Genomic DNA, 18,224 nt, shown 5'->3' on the forward strand with positions numbered 1-18,224 from the left:
TAGGATCCATGGGTGGATGCCATCAGGTCCAGGTGCTTTATCCACCTTTATTCTGTCCAAATATTTCTGGACCATATCACTTTTGAGCCATTGTGGATTTGGGGCTGCATCACTACCACCCCCATCATGGACATGAGCTCCCCCATGCTCCTTCGTATACACAGAGCTGAAGAAAGTATTTAATAAATTAGCCTTCTCTTTGTCCCCAGTCACCCACTCCAGATTATTTTGTAAAGGGCCTACATGCTCAGACTTGACCTTTTTACTATTAATATATTTGAAGAATTTTTGGGGGTTTGTCTTACTATCTTTTGCAATCTGTCTTTAATTTTGAATTTTTGCATCCTTGATTTCCTTTTTACATATTCTGTTATATTCTTTGTAACATTTAAATGACACTAGCGTTCCTTCATTTTTTTATTTTTTAAAAGCTCTTTTTTTATAGTTTATAGCTTTTTTAACTTTGGCCGTGAGCCACAGTTTTATTTTTAGCCTTTTAAACTTATTGCCCATGGGAATATACTTTGTCGTGAGATCACAAACAGTCTTTTTGAAGAATTCCCATTTCTGTTCTGTGCCCATTGATGCCAATATTCTCTCCCAGTCTAAGTCCTGGAGAGCAGCCCTCATCCTTGGAAAATTTGCTCTCTTGAAATTAAGTGTTTTTATCTTTCCCGTATGTGATTTTTGCTTACAGCTAACATCAAATGAAATCATGTTATGGTCACTGCTACCCAGATGTTCCTTTATCTGAACATTGTCCTGTAATAGGTTTAAAAAATTTTGCCCTTTAACTGTCCCAGCAGTGCCATTTCCCCAGTCAGTTTCTGGGTAGTTAAAATCCCCCATTATTATCACTGTCCCAGCCCTTGCAGCCCTTTCTATCTGTGCAAGGAGCTGAGTCTCCACCTCCTCATTAACATTGGGTGGTCTATAACAAACTCAAATGATTAAATTTGAACTACGCACATCTGTATGCAGTTCCACCCATAATGCTTCAGACTCATCACACTCTCCGTCCACCAGGTCCTCTTTATCACTCGCTTTGAGATCACTTCTCACATACAGACAGACCCCTCCACCTTTCCTTTTTACTCTGTCTTTCCGAAAGAGTGCATAGCCAGGAATATTAATAGCCCAGTCATGTGAGGAATGAAGCCAAGTTTCAGCAATACCGATTACATCATAGCTCTCCTGATGCACCAGAGCTTCCAACTCACCTATTTTGCTTGGCAGACTTCTGGCATTGGTGAACAAACATTTTAATGCATTAATATATTTTGACCGGTCACATACTATCCTCTTGGGTGTTCCAAGATTACAACTAGGACTTGCTACTATACTGTATTTACCTTGGGTTTATGTGCTTTGGTTACCCTACCACTAATGCCCCTAATATTACCCTCTGGAATATGCTCCACGCTGACTATCTCTATCTCTGGACCCTCCCCCCCATCGCCTAGTTTAAAAACCCCTCTAACATCTTTCATCCCAGCTGATCTGCACCCTCCTCATTTAGGTGCAGTCTGTCCCTTCTATAGTACCGGTTATCGACTGAGAAGTCGTCCCAGTCCTCCAGGAACCCAAACCCCTCCTTACTACACCAGCTCTTGAGCCACTTGTTTACTTCCTTAATCTCCCTCTTCCTTTCTGGTGTGGCTCGATGTACCAGTAGTATTCCTGAGAATACTACCTTGGATATCCTTTTCCTCAAATTAGCTCCCAAGTCCCTAAAATAATTCTTTAGGATACTCCATCTGCCTCTGGCTTTATCATTGGTGCCAACGTGCACCATGACAGCCGGGTCTTCCCCAGCCCCTCCCAGTAATCTGTCAACCAGATCCGTGATGTTCTGAACCCAAGCGCCCGGCAGACAACATACAGTTCGGCACTTCAGGTTGTTGTTACAGATTGGCCTCTCTGTCCTCCTAAGAATTAAATCCCCTACCACCAGAATCTGTCTTTCCTTTCCCTTTGCTCCCCCCCACTCTCACTGGAGGAGTTCTTCCCTTGGCAGCTAGAAGAATCCCTCAGCTCCAACAGTGCTGGTCCCTGACTGGGATCACCAATGTCACTCAATGGAGCTTACTTATTGGGATACTCCAGCCCTGGATCGGCCTTCCTGGCACTTGCCCCTCTACCCTTCCTGAATGTCACCCATCTACTCTCTGCTAGTGCCTGTGCCTCTTTGTCTCCACCCACCTCTGTGATGGCCCCCGCCGGCACCTGCCGTGTACGTTACTGGCTCTCCTTTAGTATGGAGGGACTTCTCAGTGTTGACAGTTGCTTCCCCAGATTCAGAGTCTGGGCTTCCAGGGAAACAATGTGCTTACATATTTCACAGCAGTATTTGCCCTCGATCAGATGATCAAGGAACGCATACATGCCGCAAGATGTACACCGAGTCGCCTCTCCACACCCGCCAGTCATCATACCTATTAATTTAATGAGGATTAGAGATTATACCCAGTCCAAATCACCTAACAACTAGCTTCCCAACACAAGACAATACACAGGTACTCACAGACCAGCGTGCACCCACAATACACAAGTACTAACGATACACACATATACGCTACTCAGACAACACTCAGGTACTCACACTACACAGGTACTATGACCCCTGTTATAACCTCCTGTTTTAAACTCTGGTTTTTAACTCACCACTTTGACCAGTTCCACTAACTCTGGTTTTTAACTCACCACTTAGTCCAGTTCCATTAACTCTGGTTTTTAACTCACCACTTTGACCAGTTCCACTAACTCTGGTTTTTAACTCACCACTTAGTCCAGTTCCACTAAATCTATTTTTTAACTCACCACTTTGACCAGTTCCACTTAGACAGAGTTCCCACAGACTCAAGATGAGCAGGCTCACATTGAGTTCTACACAAAGTTATATAGACCTCAAGCACCTGTGCCCAATTAACCACTCCCCTTAATTAGTAGGCTGAAGGAAGTAAAGAAAAAAAACTATTTAAAAAGTGCCAGACTGCTAATGTATCAGGATTGAGGCATCAACCATGTACGGTCACGTCTGGCACTCCCAGGACCCCGGAACATGGCTCCACAGTGTGGGCTTTTTTTAACATGTCCGCTGCTGACAATAGTGTTGCCATCTGTAGCCTTTGCAGTCAACGGATAAGTCGCGGTAAGCTCAACACTCACCTAGGGACGACCTTAAGAAGGCACATGGGCTGCCATTACCGAGCCCAGTGGGAGCAACAGAACCTACAAAGCCACACTCCAGGCTCTCACCGTCCAGCCTCTTCTACTTCTCCTTCTCCTCTCTCCTCAGAATTGTCCTCCACTCCACCTTCCATCATGCCATCCTCACGTTTTTCTGGAAAAAGGCAGGCTTCCGTGGACCAAATGTTTGAGCGTAAAAAAATGATGATGCTGGATAACCCTCTTGCCCAACGGTTGACAGCTGGCTTGTCAGAACTGATAGCCCGCCAACTACTGCCATATAAACTGGTGGACTCGGAGGCCTTTGAAAATTTGTGGCCATTGGAACACCACAATGGAAGGTCTCAGGAAGGAAGTATTTCTCACAGAAGGGAATCCCAGAGCTATATGGCCATGTTCAGCGGCAAGTGAATGTATCTCTGGCACACAGTGTTGGTGCCAAGATACATCTGACCACAGATACGTGGTCCAGCAAACACGGGCAGGGAAGGTATATAACTTTTACTGCCCACTGGGTGTACTTACTGACGGCCGTCAACCATGTAACCCATGGCACCCATGTAGATTTGGTTTTACCGCCATGGATTGCATGCAGGCCTGGCTCTTCTTCTCATCCTCCTACTCCATCCTCCCTCTCCTCCTGGGCTGACTCATCCTTTTCCGCTGCTAGTGTCTCTTCCACTGCACCGCCCAAGATCCCCAGAACCTATTCGACATGCCAGTTGAGACGTTGCCATGCTGTTCTGCGTCTGTTGTGCCTGGAAGCCAAGAGCCACCATAGCCCTGCATTTCTTTCAGCTTTGTGTTCACAGGCAGATCAGTGGCTAACACTGCTCAATTTGACAGTTGGTAAAGTGGTGTGTGACAACGGTGCCAATCTGCTTAGCGCATTGAAACAGGGCAAAATTACACATGTGCCATGCATGACTCACGTCTTAAATTTGGTCGTGCAGTGATTCATTGTCAAATACCCTGGGGTCCAGAACATCTTGTGGGAGGCATGGAAAATCTCAGCCCATTTCAGAAGATCTTACACGGCCATGGCTCACCTTGCTGACATTCAGTGGTGACACAATCTGCCGGTCAGGCATCTTATTTGTGATTGCCCAATGCGATGGAACTCAACCTTCTATATGCTTGATAGGCTGCTCCAGCAGAAACGCTCAGTTAACGACTACCTGTATGAACTCTGCGGCAGAACAGGTTCTAGGGAGCTTGTTTTTTTTTCACCGCGCCAGTGGCTGCTCATGCGCGACGCATGCAGACTTCTGCGGCCATTTGATGAAATTACCAAACTGGTCAGTTGCAGCCATGGCGCCATCAGTGACATTGTACCTTACGCCTTCTTTATGGAGCGTACATTGCGTTGTGTCATTGATCAAGCTGTGGAGGAGCAGGAAGATGAGGAAGTCGCAATGCTGGATGAATTCCCAGGGGGGGCTACTCTATCTGAGACAAGTCAACAACAGGAGTCTGAAGAGTCAGAGGAGGATGGTGCCCAGGGCGGATGAGGAAGAGCAAGAAGAGCATGCTTTAAACCTTTCTGGGATCCCATTTGTTGTCCGTGGATGGGTGGAGGAGAACGAGGAGGACAACATTATCCTGGATGATGAGCAGGAGCCAGGCCACCACACCACTTCCAGTTTAGTGCAAATGGGGGCCTTCATGTTCCAGTGTTTTAACAGGGACCCCCTTATAAAAAGCATAAAGGTCAAGGACCAGTACTGGGTGGCAACGTACTTAGACCCCCTGTACAAACACAAAATGGTGGAAATGTTACCACAATCACAGAGGGCTGTCAGAATGGAGCACTTCCAGGCCTTGCTTCGAGAAATGCTGCATTCTGCTTTTGCTTGCTCTGGCAGAGGAATTCCCACTCCCAGAGAAAGAGTTGCGGGTACCAATCCAGCAAGAAGAGGGTGGTTTGAAGATGTGTTGGTCACTTTTGATATGAGATCATTCTTTCAGCCGACCCATTGACAGGTGTCATCCAGATCCAGCATCAGGGAACGCCTAGACCGACAGGTGTCCGACTACATCGGGTTAACGACCGATGTGGACGCTCTGAGAAGTGATGAATCCCTGGACTACTGGGTGGGCAGGCTTGACCTCTGGCCAGAGCTTGCCCAATTTGCAATGGCACTGTTGGCTTGCCCCTCGTCCAGAGTCCTGTCTGAAAGGATGTTCAGCGCAGCAGGGGGGGTCGTGACCGATAAGCGTACTCGCCTAGCTCACGATAGTGTCGACTACCTCACATTTATAAAAATGAATGAGGCATGGATCTCGGAGGAATTCAACACATGTGACCAGTAGACCATGTATATGCATAACTCTATAAACTATTTATATAATCTAGCACATGGACCTTTTTTCTACTTTTGGCTCACTTGTACAAAAAAAGCACACCGTACTATATGCCCGTACCCTCCTGTTTGAAGAGGTTGAGCGGTGTCATATTTTTGGGTCCCACAGCGAGTTGCTGGTGTCAGTGCTGGTGTCAGTGCTCTCTATCTCAGTGCTGGTGTCAGTACTCTCTATCTCGGTGCTGGTGTCAGTGTTCTCTATCTCGGTGCTGGTGTCAGTGCTGTTTATCTCGGTGCTGGTATCAGTGCTCTCTATCTCGGTGCTGGTGTCAGTGCTCTCTATCTCGGTGCTGGTGTCAGTGTTCTATCTCAGTGCTGGTGTCAGTGAGGGACATAGCAGAGGAGAAGCCAATCAGCAGGCAGTGTCAGCACCATGGCTGAGGATCAGCACTGGCCTGGCACCTCCGGACCACTGCAGTGGAGCCCTGCATAGGTGGGGGTAAGAACCAGGCAGAGGGAGGGGTCAGGGGCTCAAGCACAGGTTGGCACACTGGGACACTGGCACAGGACTGAACTGCCCTGACTGTGGCACTGATCATCTCCTGCACCCCCTTCATAGCCTGCCCTGACCTTGCCTCTCCTCCATGGCCTTCATGTGCTACTGAATTGTCAAAATTTCACAGATAAAAAAAGAATGCTTGTCGTTGTCGATCCCAGATTCACTTAATACTTCTGGCATGTCAGTGTCCATGTTGTGGGACTATGTGTGCACAGCTAGTAAGTATTTTGTGGCTGAAAATATGAACATTTGGGCACATTTGCGGATCACGTTCTCAAAACGTCCCGTCGTAAGTTCCTCTATCACTAGTAGTGAATGAACTGAATTAAAGTCTTAACAATGTGCTCAAGGATCCATCGGTTTGCCACCTTTTCAGATAACTACTTTTATTACTCTTACTTTGGAGCCATGTCATAAGACGTTCCATCCACAAAACTCCAGGTTCCATCAGCATCTGTTAGACCGATCCAAAATAATTGATTGTTTGTAATCCCACGCAGAAAATTCTTAAGAAAGACAAAATATAGAAGTTGTTAGAAGATGAATTATACACACAAAGGTCACATGACAGTTGGGCTACCGGTATATTTCAGGGTTTGAGTAGGAAACTGGGGAACCAGGAGGTAATCCACTAAAATGATGAGAACACGTCACACCCCAACACAAATGTGATCTTCCCCCGGAGACAAAGACATGGCACAACTTATCTCCAGGCTCGTGACACCCCTGAGGTCAGCCTTAGAAAATGGACAGCAAAGTCAAAGTTGAAAAAATTGAGGAGAGAGGAAATGTATTCTACAATAGCAATGTTTTGGCTGTGTGTCATTTCCTGTCATCGCGTTTGGAGAATTTACCTCTGAAACCACTGTGTCCAGTACATGCTGTTTTAATCATCTTTTCATGTAAGTGCATTACCTTTAATAAATCCTGGTGAAAAAGGTTTTACACTATTGTGGTGTTTATCTCTCATTTGGAGTATATGACCTGAGTTCACGGTTGGAGTAAAAGAAACCTGATGTTTTCCCCGGTGGTGGTTTGAAGTTTCTGTTGAGCGGACCTCCTTACAGACATGGAGTTTTTCCAGACATACAAGCCATACTATACTACAGCTTCTATGAATGGAACACCAACTATGAATGGAGGGGGCAGACCTAACGATCATCCACCCATCCTCCATTCAGAGATCATTTCCCATTCATAGAATAAAGAAGTTTTTTTTTTAATTACTCAGGTGTATTGGTAATACTTGAACCATGAAGCCAGAAGGATATCCATAAGAAAGTTGTTGTTTTTTTTTCTCCCTAAAGGAAACCTATAATTAGAGAAGAATGTAGGTTTTCCTTTCCTGTGCTGACCTCCTAAACATGCCAGTGGCCTGGTTAGAACCCCAAACATTTTATTTCTACTTTTTAATATACTGGGAAGGAACGAGAACCTCCATCAAGTCTTCATTGTAACACTAAAAGAGATGAGGAGCACTGGATTGCAGTGGCGGCCGCTCCATTAGGGGCGCATGGGCACCTTCCCTCTAATCAATGCCCTCGGTCCAAATCTCCAATGTCTTTATGGACCTTGCTTTGTGCACTGGTCCAAATCATTTGGTGCAGGGGAAATTATAGTTTGGGGGTTGTTTTTCAGGGGTTGGGCTTGGCCCCTTAGTTCCAGTGAAGGGAACCAAGACATTTTGGACAATTCCAGGCTCCCAACTTTGTGAGAACAGTTTGGGGACGTCCTCTTCCTGTTCTAACATGACTGCGCACCAGTGCACAAAGCGAGGTCCATAAAGACATGGGTGAATGAGCTTGGGGTGGGGGAACTTGACGGGCCTACACAGAATCCTGACTTCAACTCGATAGAACATCTTTGGGATGAATTAGAGTGGAGACTGCAATACAGACCTTCTCATCCAACATCAGTGCCTGACCTCACAAATGCTCTGGAAGAATGCCCAAACATTCCCATAGGCACTCTTCAAAAACTTCTGGACAGCAGGAGACTGTGAGCCAGGCCTTCTCGTCCAACATCAGTGCCTGACCTCACAAATGTGCTTCTAGAAGAATGCTCAAACATTCTCATAGATACACTCCTAAACCTTGTGGACATCCTTCCCAGAAGAGTTGAAGCTGTTATACAGTAGCTGCAAAGGGCGGGCCAACCCAATATTGAACCCTACGGATTAAGACTGGGATGCCATTGAAGTTAATTTTTTGTCTGTATATAATTCCTGCACCTTTTTTTGTTTCAATGTTTGATAATCATGCAGCTGATCGCTCTATTTAGAAAGAACTTTGTCTCTGTGAAGAAGCTTCAGCAGTGTAAGCTCTGTTACATTCCTGTCTGGATGAGGCAGCAAGTGACACATTTATTTAAATGTCAGAATTTCACCAAGAGATTCTATAAAGGTGGCAGATTTCTGTTAAAACATGTAGTGTTGGCTACCGTGTGTGTGCAAAGGGTTAGCTAATCATTTGACCTGACTCAGTCATAATCTCTCAGTCTACCAGTGCTTAGATTGTTGTCCTGCAAACTGGACAATCTCTTCCCAGGGTGAGGCTGGGAGCATAAAAATCAAATGTGATCAGACAGTGGGACTAATACAATAGGAAGTATATATCTGTGCATACCATCTCTTCCTCGCCATTAATGACCACCAGGTGGGCCTCCTTGTTCTCGCAGTCTTTCTTGGCGTCGTTCCATGGTTTTTTGTCTGAAGACAAGTAGTAACAGCTGAGTCCATAGTGGCTCCATCCCTCACTGCATAATGGATTAGAGGAGTCTGAGGGAGCAGGAAAGAGGATTAGGTGGGTGACGCTGGATTGTTATGGTTATAGCCGTACAGTTTAGCCAAGACGGTAAAATTATAATCAGGCAAAGCATGCAGACATACATTTTGTGGGGGCAATGGGGGTACTCTACTACATGCCAACATCCCTTTATCACTGAAAAAAAAAAATGTACATTTCGCTTAATGGGATGTTAAAGGGCACTTATCACAACACATATATTTAAAATGATGTAATACTTTTATTGGTACAACATCATACAAATATTTAAAAAAAATATAAGCACAGCATAAAATATTACTTTGGAAATGTCCTAGATCAGTGATTGCAAACCTTTTTGAGCCTGAGTGCTCAAACTGAAATAATAAAGTGGGTTTTGTGTTGCAAAGTGCCAACACGGCAAAAAAAGAGAGGGGTCGTGTGAGAGAGAGATGGGGGTGTGTGTGAGAGAAAGCAGGTGAGAGAGGGGGGTGAGTGAGAGAGAGAAAGTGGGTGTGAGAAAGAGGGGGAAGGGGGGGTGAGAGAGAGGGAGGGGGGCTGAGAGAGAGAGGAGGGCTGAGAGCGACAGGGGGGCTGAGAGAGCAAGAGGGGGGCTGAGAGAGAGGGAGGGGAGCTGAGAGAGTGTGAGGGGGCTGAGAGAGGGGGAGGGGTGTGGTGAGAGGGGGGGGGTGTGTGAGAGATGGGAGTGTGAGAGAGAGTGTGAGTTTGAGAGAGATGCTGAGAAGGAGGGGGGCAGAGAGAGAGAGGGTGTATGTGTGTGTGTGAGAGAGAGAGATGGGTGTGTGTGTGAGAGAGATACTGAGAGGGAGGGGGGCAGAGAGAGAGGGGTGTAAGAGAGAGGGGGTGTGTGTGTGAGATAGAGGAGTGTGAGAGAGAGAGAGGGGTGTGTGAGAGAGGGAGAGATGTGAGAGAGAAAGGGGTGTGTGTGTGAGCGAGGGATGTGAGAGAGAGATGCTGAGAGGGAGGGGGTGTGAGAGAGAGAGAGGTGTGTGAGAGAGAGAGAGGGGGGGTGAGAGAGAAGGGGTGGGTGTGAGAGAGAGAGAGAGACAGAGGTGAGAGAGAGAGAGAGACAGAGGTGAGAGAGAGTGTGTGTGAGAGAGGGGGTGTGTGAGAGAAAGGGGGGTGTGAGAGAGAGAGAGAGACAGAGGTGAGAGAGAGAGAGAGACAGAGGTGAGAGAGAGAGAGACAGAGGTGAGAGAGAGAGAGACAGAGGTGAGAGAGAGATGGGGGCGTGAGAGAGAAAGGGTGTGAGAGAGAGAGAGAGAGAGAGAGAGAGAGGGTATGTGTGTGAAAGAGAGGGGGTGTGTGTGAGAGAGAGGGGGTGTGTGTGAAAGAGGGGGTGTGTGTGAAAGAGGGGGTGTGTGTGAAAGAGAGGGGGTGTGTGTGAGAGAGAGGTGAGAGAGAGATGATGTATGTGAGTGGGTGAGAGAGAGAGGGGGTGTGAGAGGAGAGAGAGAGGGGGTGAGAGAGAAGGGAGGGGGTGAGCGAGAGAGGGGTGTGTGTGTGAGAGAGTATGTGTGTGAGAGAGAAAGATGGGGTGTGAGAGAGAGAGAGGGTGTAAGAGAGAGGGGGTTGAGCGAGAGGGGGTTGAGCGAGGGGGTGTGAGAGAGAGGGGGGTGTGAGAGAGGGTGTGTGTATGAGGAGAGAGAGAGATGGGGTGTGAGAGAGAGAGGGGTGTGAGAGAGAGAGGGTGTAAGAGAGATGGGGTGAGAGAGAGGGGGTGTGAGAGAGAGAGGGGGGTGTGAGAGAGGGTGTGTGTATGAGGAGAGAGAGAGAGAGATGGAGGTGTGAGAGAGAGAGGGGTGTGAGAGACAAGGAGGTGTGAGAAAATGGGGGTGTGAGAGAGAGAGGGAGGGCTGAGAGAGAGAGAAATGAGGGGTGAGAGAGAGAGAGAGAGAGAGAGATGGGGGGACAGAGAGAGAGAGGGCTGTGAAAAAGATGGGAGGGAGGGGGCCTGAGAGCGAGAGAGAGAGATGCTGAGAGAGAGGGGGACAGAGAGATGGAGGGGGCTGAGAGAGAAGGGTGTGGGAGAGAGGAAAGGGGACAGAGAGAGGGGGGACTGAAAAAGAGGGGGGCTGAGAGAAGAGATAGACCTCTATCTCTGTCCTATTCTGCAGTCCCTGCTCTGCCTCCCTGCCCCAGTCTTTGTCTGCAGGTTGTCAGTGTATAATTGTGCCCGGGACCTGTCTCTGTCCTTGATCCAGGAGAGCTCTCTGCTCTGTTCCATCCAGCGGCTCCCTCACAGCCTGCGCCCCCCACCTGCCCTCATCTTCCAGGCCCACAGTCAGCCTGTTCTCCGGTCCTCACTATTGAAGAGGAGGTTTGAGTAGTCCCGGCTCCGGAAGGCTCCCGGGATGCTGCGCCCCTCTTTGGTCCCCAAGTAAGTGAAGCTCTTCTCTCCCTCCCATGCTGTCAGGCCTGTAGTCTTCCATGTGGAGTCTGCGGGGCCGCCCACTCACTCATGCAGACAGTTTCCTGCACCTCACCACTGCTTGCGCCCGCGCTCTCCCCATAGAGATGGCTCTGTGTGCCAGCAGTGGCACGCATGCCATAGGATTGTCATTACTGTCCTTGATGTTACAAATGAATCGATGTGACTTTTTTCACCCGATACATTTCAGAGAAATTAAATCTCCTTCATCAGGGATGTTTGCAGTATCACATCTCCACAATACTATTTGAAAATTCACTAAATTGTCAAAAGTATTGGGACACCTGCCTTTACAGGCATATGAACTTTACTGGCACCCTAGTCTTAGTCCGTAGGGTTCAGCATTGAGTTGGCCCACCCTTTGCAGCTATAACATCTTCAACTCTTCTGGGAAGGCAGTCCACAAGATTTAGGAGTATGTCTATGGGAATGTTTGACCATTCTTCCAGAAGAGCATTTGTGAGGTCAGGCACTGATGTTGGATGAGAAGGCCTGGCTCGCAGTCTGCGCTCTAATTCATCCCAAAGGTGTTCTGTCGGGTTGAAGTCAGGACTCTGTACACATCAGCCAAGTTTCTCCACCCCAAACTCTCTCATCAATGACTTTATAGACCTTGATTTGTGCACTGGTGGGCAGTCATGTTGGAACAGGAAGGGGCCATCCCCAAACTGTTCCCACAAAGTTGGGAGCATGAAATTGTCCAAAATGTCTTGGTATGCTGATGCCTTAAGAGTTCCCTTCACTGGATCTAAGGGGCCAATCCCAACTCCTGAAAAACAACCCCACATCATGATCCCCCTCCACAAAATGATTGCCGGACAGTCAAGTTCCTCCACCCCAAACTTGCTCAACCATGTCTAGATGGACCTTGCTTTGTGCACTGGTCCAAAACATTTGGTGGAGGGGGGATTATGGTGTGGGGTTGTTTTTCAGGGGTTGGGCTTGGCCCCCCTTAGTTCTAGACATGTGCATTTCGTTTCGTTCCAATTCGAAATTCGAACAAATTTTCATTATTCGGACATTCGGATGCATCCGAATTACCGAATTACAATGCTAATGAATTCGACCGAATTCGGCCGAAATTCAAATCAAAGTCGAAAAAAATTCAAATTCGAAAACAATTAGAATCAAATTCTAAAACAATTCTAGTCGAATCGAATTTGAAAACAATTTGCATCGAATTCGAAAACAAATTTGAATAAAAATTGAAAAAATATAAATCGATTTCTAAAAAAGAATACAGTAAAATAGAATATAAAATGATAACACAATAGAATGAATATATATATATATATATATATATATATATATATATATATATATATATATATATATATATACACACACACACACATATACCATCTTCCGAAATTCGAATTTCCTATAGAATGAATTAGAATAGAAAAGATTTGAATACAAAAGAATAGACTAGAAAAACAATTGAACAGAATAGTACAAAATATTATTTTTCTATTTATTTTTATTCTATCACTGAGTCCAAGCCTTATTCTTCAAGGGGAAACCCTAACCCCAACCCTAACCCTAAACCTAACCCGAACCCCAAGTTGGGGATTGTCCACTTGCCACATCACCTGCCACAAGTTGTGTATTGTCCACTTGCCACGAGTGCCATGACACCTGCCACGAGTGCCACGTGACCGGCCATGAGTGCCACATGACCGGCCATGAGTGGCACGTGACCGGCCACAAGTTCCACGTAACCTGCCATGTGACCAAGTTGTGGATTGTCCACTTGCCACGTCACATGCCACACGTTGTGTATTGTCCACTTGCCACATCACCTGCCACAAGTTGTGTATTGTCCGCTTTCCACATCACCTGCCACAAGTTGTGTATTGTCCACTTCCCACGTCACCTGCCACAAGTTGTGTATTGTCCGCTTTCCACATCACCTGCCACAAGTTGTGTATTGTCCACTTCCCACGTCACCTGCCCCAAGTTGTGTATTGTCCGCTTGCCACATCAACTGCCCCAAGTTGTGTATTATCCTTTTGCCACAACACCTGCCATGAGTGCCACGTGATCGGCCACAAGTGCTAAGTGACCGGCCATGAGTGCCACTTGTCCGGTCATCAGTGCCACGTGACCGGCCACGAGTGCCACGTGACCTGCCACGGGTGCCACTTGACCGGCCACGGGTGCCACGTGACCTGCCAGGGGTGCCACCTGATCTGCCAGGGGTGCCACCTGACCTGCCACAGGTGCCACTTGACTGGCCACGGGTGCCACGTGACCGGCCATGGGTGCCTCTTGACCAGCCACAAGTGCCACGTGATCAAGTTGTGGACTGTCCACTTGCCACATGACCTGCCAAAAGTTATGGGGTTCCTAGCACCAAGTGACCCCGAGATACATATCTCGGGGGCCACTTACAGCTAGAATGTGGCCCCCGAGATATGTGGCCCCAAATTCAGGTCGCAAAATGTCATTCTCTGATATGGACAATATGTCAAGCACTTTTCTGCAGCAGAGAATGACATTTTGCGACCCGAATTTGCGGCCACATATCTCAGGGTCACTTGGTGCTAGAAACCCCAAATTTGGTGATTTGGTGAAATCATTATATACTAAATTCGAATTTCGGAAGATGGTTGTTTTATAATATATATATATATATATTTCTTTCCGAGATTCGAATTTCGTATAGAATGAATTCGAATTTGAATAGAAAAGATTAGAATGGAAATAGAGAATAGACTAGAAAAACAATAGAGCAGAATAGAATATATTATATTTTATTCTATAATGTTCTATTGTTTTTCTAGTCTATTCTTTTATATTCTATTGAAATCTTTTCTATTCAAATTCAAATTCATTCTATATGAAATTCGAATGTCAAATGTATATATATATATATATATATATATATATATATATATATATATATATAGATATATATATATAACTGAAGCTGCTGACTTTTAATAAATGGACACTCACCTGTCCCAGGGTCCAGCGATGCCAGCAGCCGAGGCCACCATTCTAGGTGAGGGAATCGGGAAGTTAAGCGCTGCGGCTTCACTTCCCGGTTCCCTACTGCACATGCGCGAGTCGCGCAGCGCAATACGAATTGTCCACGCTGTCTCTGGGACCCGTGTGTGTCCCAGCAGACAGCGCGCAGGGACAGGAAGAGGCATAGACTCCCATGGGAGTCTATGCCCAGAAGTCGGTGTAAATACCTGTCTTTGACAGGTATCTGCACCCCCCTCTCCCCTGAAAGGTGACAATTGTGACACCGGAGGGTTCTGATGAGCGGAAGTTCCACTTTAGGGTGGAACCCCGCTTTAATGAATTAAAACAAAACAAATGTTTGCCTTTTGTACATCACAGATTTCATTCGCAAGGCAAGTACATATGCTGTATATCATTGTCCATTTTGCAAAGTCACCTGCCGCAAGTGCCACGTGACCGGCCACGAGTGCCACGTGACCGGCCACGGGTGCCACGTGACCGGCCACAGGTGCCACGTGACCTGCCACGGTTGCCACGTGACCTGCCACGGGTGCCACGTGACCTGCCACGGGTGCCACGTGACTTGCCAGGGGTGCCACGTGACTTGCCACGAGTGCCACGTGACCTGCCACAGGTGCCATGTGACCAACCACGGGTGCCACATGACCTGCCAGGGGTGCCACGTGACCTGCCAGGGGTGCCATGTGACATGTCACGAGTTTCACATGAACAGCCACGAGTGCCACATGTACCACGTGACCTGCCACAAGTGCCACATGACCTGCCACATGACCCAGTTGTGGATTGGCCACTTGTCAGGTCACCTGCCACAAGTTGGGGTTCCTAGCACCAAGTGACCCATAGATATAGGCAATATGTCAAGTACTTTTCTGCAGCAGAGAATGACATTTTGCGACCCGAATTTGGAGCCACATATCTCAGGGTCACTTATAGCTAGAAACCCCAAATTTGGTATTCAAACACAATAGTACTAGCACTACAACATATCTAAATTTGGTTTCTAGCAGCAAGTAACCCCGAGATACATGGCCCTAAAGTCGGGTCACAAAATATTTTCGAATGCGGTTGAAATAATTTCAAATCATGTTGAAATCATTTCGAATCCGGTAGAAATATTTTCGAATTTGGTTGAAATTTTGTTTCGAATGTGGCCGATTTTTCGAATTCGGTAGAAAACTAAACGAAATCTGAAAACGAATTTAAGGAAGTTAATGAATATAACTAAATGAAATTAATGAATTAACGAATAAAAACGAAACGAAACTAAACAATTTTTTTCCTTTTGCACATGTCTACTTAGTTCCAGTGAAGGGAACTCTGAAGGCATCAGCATACCAAGACATTTTGGACAATTTCATGCTTCCAACTTTGTGGGAACAGTTTGGGGATGGCCCCTTCCTGTTCCAACATGACTGACCACCATGTATACCAAAAGAATCGGATAGGCTGCACACCCACACAAATGCATCGGTTCAATCAGTTTATTAAAGCATCATAATACCACTGGATGGGTAGAGGAACGAGGCTGAGACGTTTCATGTAAATTTGGGTTTTGGTAAAGCATGTAAATCGTGTGAAACACGTCAAACTCATTCCTCTACCTCTGCCTGTACCATGCAAGACATCAGGGGGCTGTGCTAGCCACTTGGCTAGTCATTTTTTTTCAGTAAGTTTAAAGGCATATTTCAAGTAAATAAAAAATGTTTGTGTAAAAGAAAAACACTGCAACAAAATATTTAAAATGCTTTTTTTTGTGTGTGTAGTGCCGGATCCTGAAGAGCATGTGCTATGTGTTTTTTTTTTCTATTTAATGTTCCTAAAGTCACAGTTGGACTTTAGGGTTAATTATGCCAAATTATGGTTTCAGTACCAGTCTAGCTGGATTGCACTGGGTTCTGCTTGGCCACAGGTGTGGCTGTCACCGATGGCAAGTGTGAGAACGCAGTTTGGCTAGGCGTATTGAGTGCTACTCTTTCTCGGAAGCAGCTCAAGGGGAGTATCGTCCTGCTGTGCATTCTGGGAGAAGGTACTTAAGGTACTGAGATCATGTGCTTCTGGGTTCTGGTCCAGAAGATCTTTCTGCCTTTTTGGTCCTGGTCCTCCTGACCAGCCCCCGTGGCCCTCATGGCCTGGGGTGCGGATCCATCCAATTTCGAGTCTCGGGGCTGGCTAGCCCGAGGCAAAGTAACTGAGAGGAGGATTCAAAGGTGGTCTGGTACCGTCTCATCTGTGGAGAGGCCCAGCAACTGGAGAAGCACCCAGGGGAGGACTCTTCGGGAGAAGGCCATGCATAAGGCTGGCTTCTCAGGGGGAGCCTGGAGGCTCAGTTGAAGGACATTAATGGATCTGCACTCATGCGGTATCGCCGGACAGTCTGCGAGATACTAGTACCATATGATAGCTCTCTAAATTTAACTACGTCCCTCAGTTGCTGGCTTAATGACCCGGATACTTGTGGGAGCTGAGTCCATGTCAGGGTTGGGTTGGACTAGATCTTATGTGCTATCATGTTTCACCTTCTGCTATTTAGTTCAATGAACTTTGCAACTCCAATATTGATGTCTGTATATCTGACTTTGTTTATATGGCTATGCTCTGGATATCTTGTTGTGCTAATACGGCATTTAGATGTTTTTTGCTGTTGACCAACTACGTCCCTCAGTTACATTCAAGTCTGTGGCAGAGACTTTGTTCAAGTGTTCTACATTCAAGTCTGTGGCAGAGGCTTTGTTCGAGTGTTCTACATTCAAGTCTGTGGCAAAGACTTTGTTCGAGTGTTCTACATTCAAATCTGTGGCAAAGACTTTGTTCGAGTGTTCTACATTCAAGTCTGTGGCAGAGACTTTGTTCGAGTGTTCTACATCCAAGTCTGTGGCAGAGACTTTGTTCGAGTGTTCTACATTCAAGTCTGTGGCAGAGACTTTGTTCGAGTGTTCTACATTCAAGTCTGTGGCAAAGACTTTGAGTGTTCTACATTCAAGTCTGTGGCAAAGACTTTGTTTGAGTGTTCTACATTCAAGTCTGTGGCAAAGACTTTGTTTGAGTGTTCTACATTCAAGTCTGTGGCAAAGACTTTGCTTTCTTAAACATTCTATCGGTTGCTAGGCCTAGTGAGAGGAGGTCTATCCGGTAGCTTTGAGAATCCAGTTGTGAATGGTAATTCTCTAGATTTCTACAGTGAGAGACTTCCTATCTTTTGCTGTTCCAAGAGTACCTGAATTTTCTACCTAAACCCTCTATCTGAGAGACTGTCTACTTTTCAAATAAATAAGCCAAGCATGTGGATTCAGTGTCAGTTTCTACAGTTCTTTGGGCCAACTACCATGGGAAACTTCTAGACGCACGCGGGGTCGGGATGGTAATGGTAAGCTCAATCAAACCAGCAGCTCCTTCGGGGGGGGGGGGGGGGGGAGTGCTACATGTGCTTTTACCTGCATTTTTAAATTGATAACAGGGTCTATTTAAGAACCCAGGAAAGTAACTGGAACTCCCACTTAGAGGAGGCTCAGCTTCCCTTTACACTGGAGTTACAGCATTGGGATGGAATTGTATGGAAGGGGTTAAAGCCGTTTAGGACATTTCCTTCCTGAACACCAAAGCAGCTACCAGACACTTCCATCAGCTGAACAACAAGGAACCCATATGAATAATTCTCCCCAAATACGAGACGAGGCTCTGTATCGAGGTTCAAACAGAAAATGAATCTTTATTGGAAGGAATACAGGCTCTTTTATACAGTAAAAGAGGAGATGCATACCTCCTGCTCATATTACTCTGAACATACACCTGTGACCAGAAACCTAATTAACATGAGCTAATTAACTTATCCCTTTAGACAGCCTAGATGACTCAGACGTGACCTATAGGCCAGATTTGCAGTCTTGTAGCTCAGAAACTACAATCAACATTTCACAAATCAACACAGACTCCTTACACAATAGCAGAGTTAATTAACAACAATGGGT

The 18,224-nt window shown here is 46.4% G+C and overlaps 1 protein-coding gene across 3 annotated transcripts in view; it reads right to left on the bottom strand.

The window, feature by feature from the left end:
- LOC143964305 (C-type lectin domain family 10 member A-like) overlaps nucleotides 1-18,224 on the bottom strand; it is an 82,118-nt gene that overhangs the window by 12,433 nt on the left and 51,461 nt on the right. For all 3 annotated transcript variants that reach the window (XM_077474005.1, XM_077474003.1, XM_077474004.1), the window contains 2 exons: nucleotides 8,676-8,827; nucleotides 6,451-6,557 (listed from right to left, as the gene is read on the bottom strand). In XM_077474005.1, coding sequence (XP_077330131.1) covers nucleotides 6,451-6,557; nucleotides 8,676-8,827 — 259 coding nt within the window. The remainder of the gene's footprint in view (nucleotides 1-6,450; nucleotides 6,558-8,675; nucleotides 8,828-18,224) is intronic.

The sequence above is a fragment of the Lithobates pipiens genome, unplaced genomic scaffold, assembly GCF_037356315.1.
Source record: "Lithobates pipiens isolate NorthernLeopardFrog02 unplaced genomic scaffold, aLitPip1_a1.2 Scaffold_8, whole genome shotgun sequence".
Taxonomy (NCBI): domain Eukaryota; kingdom Metazoa; phylum Chordata; class Amphibia; order Anura; family Ranidae; genus Lithobates; species Lithobates pipiens.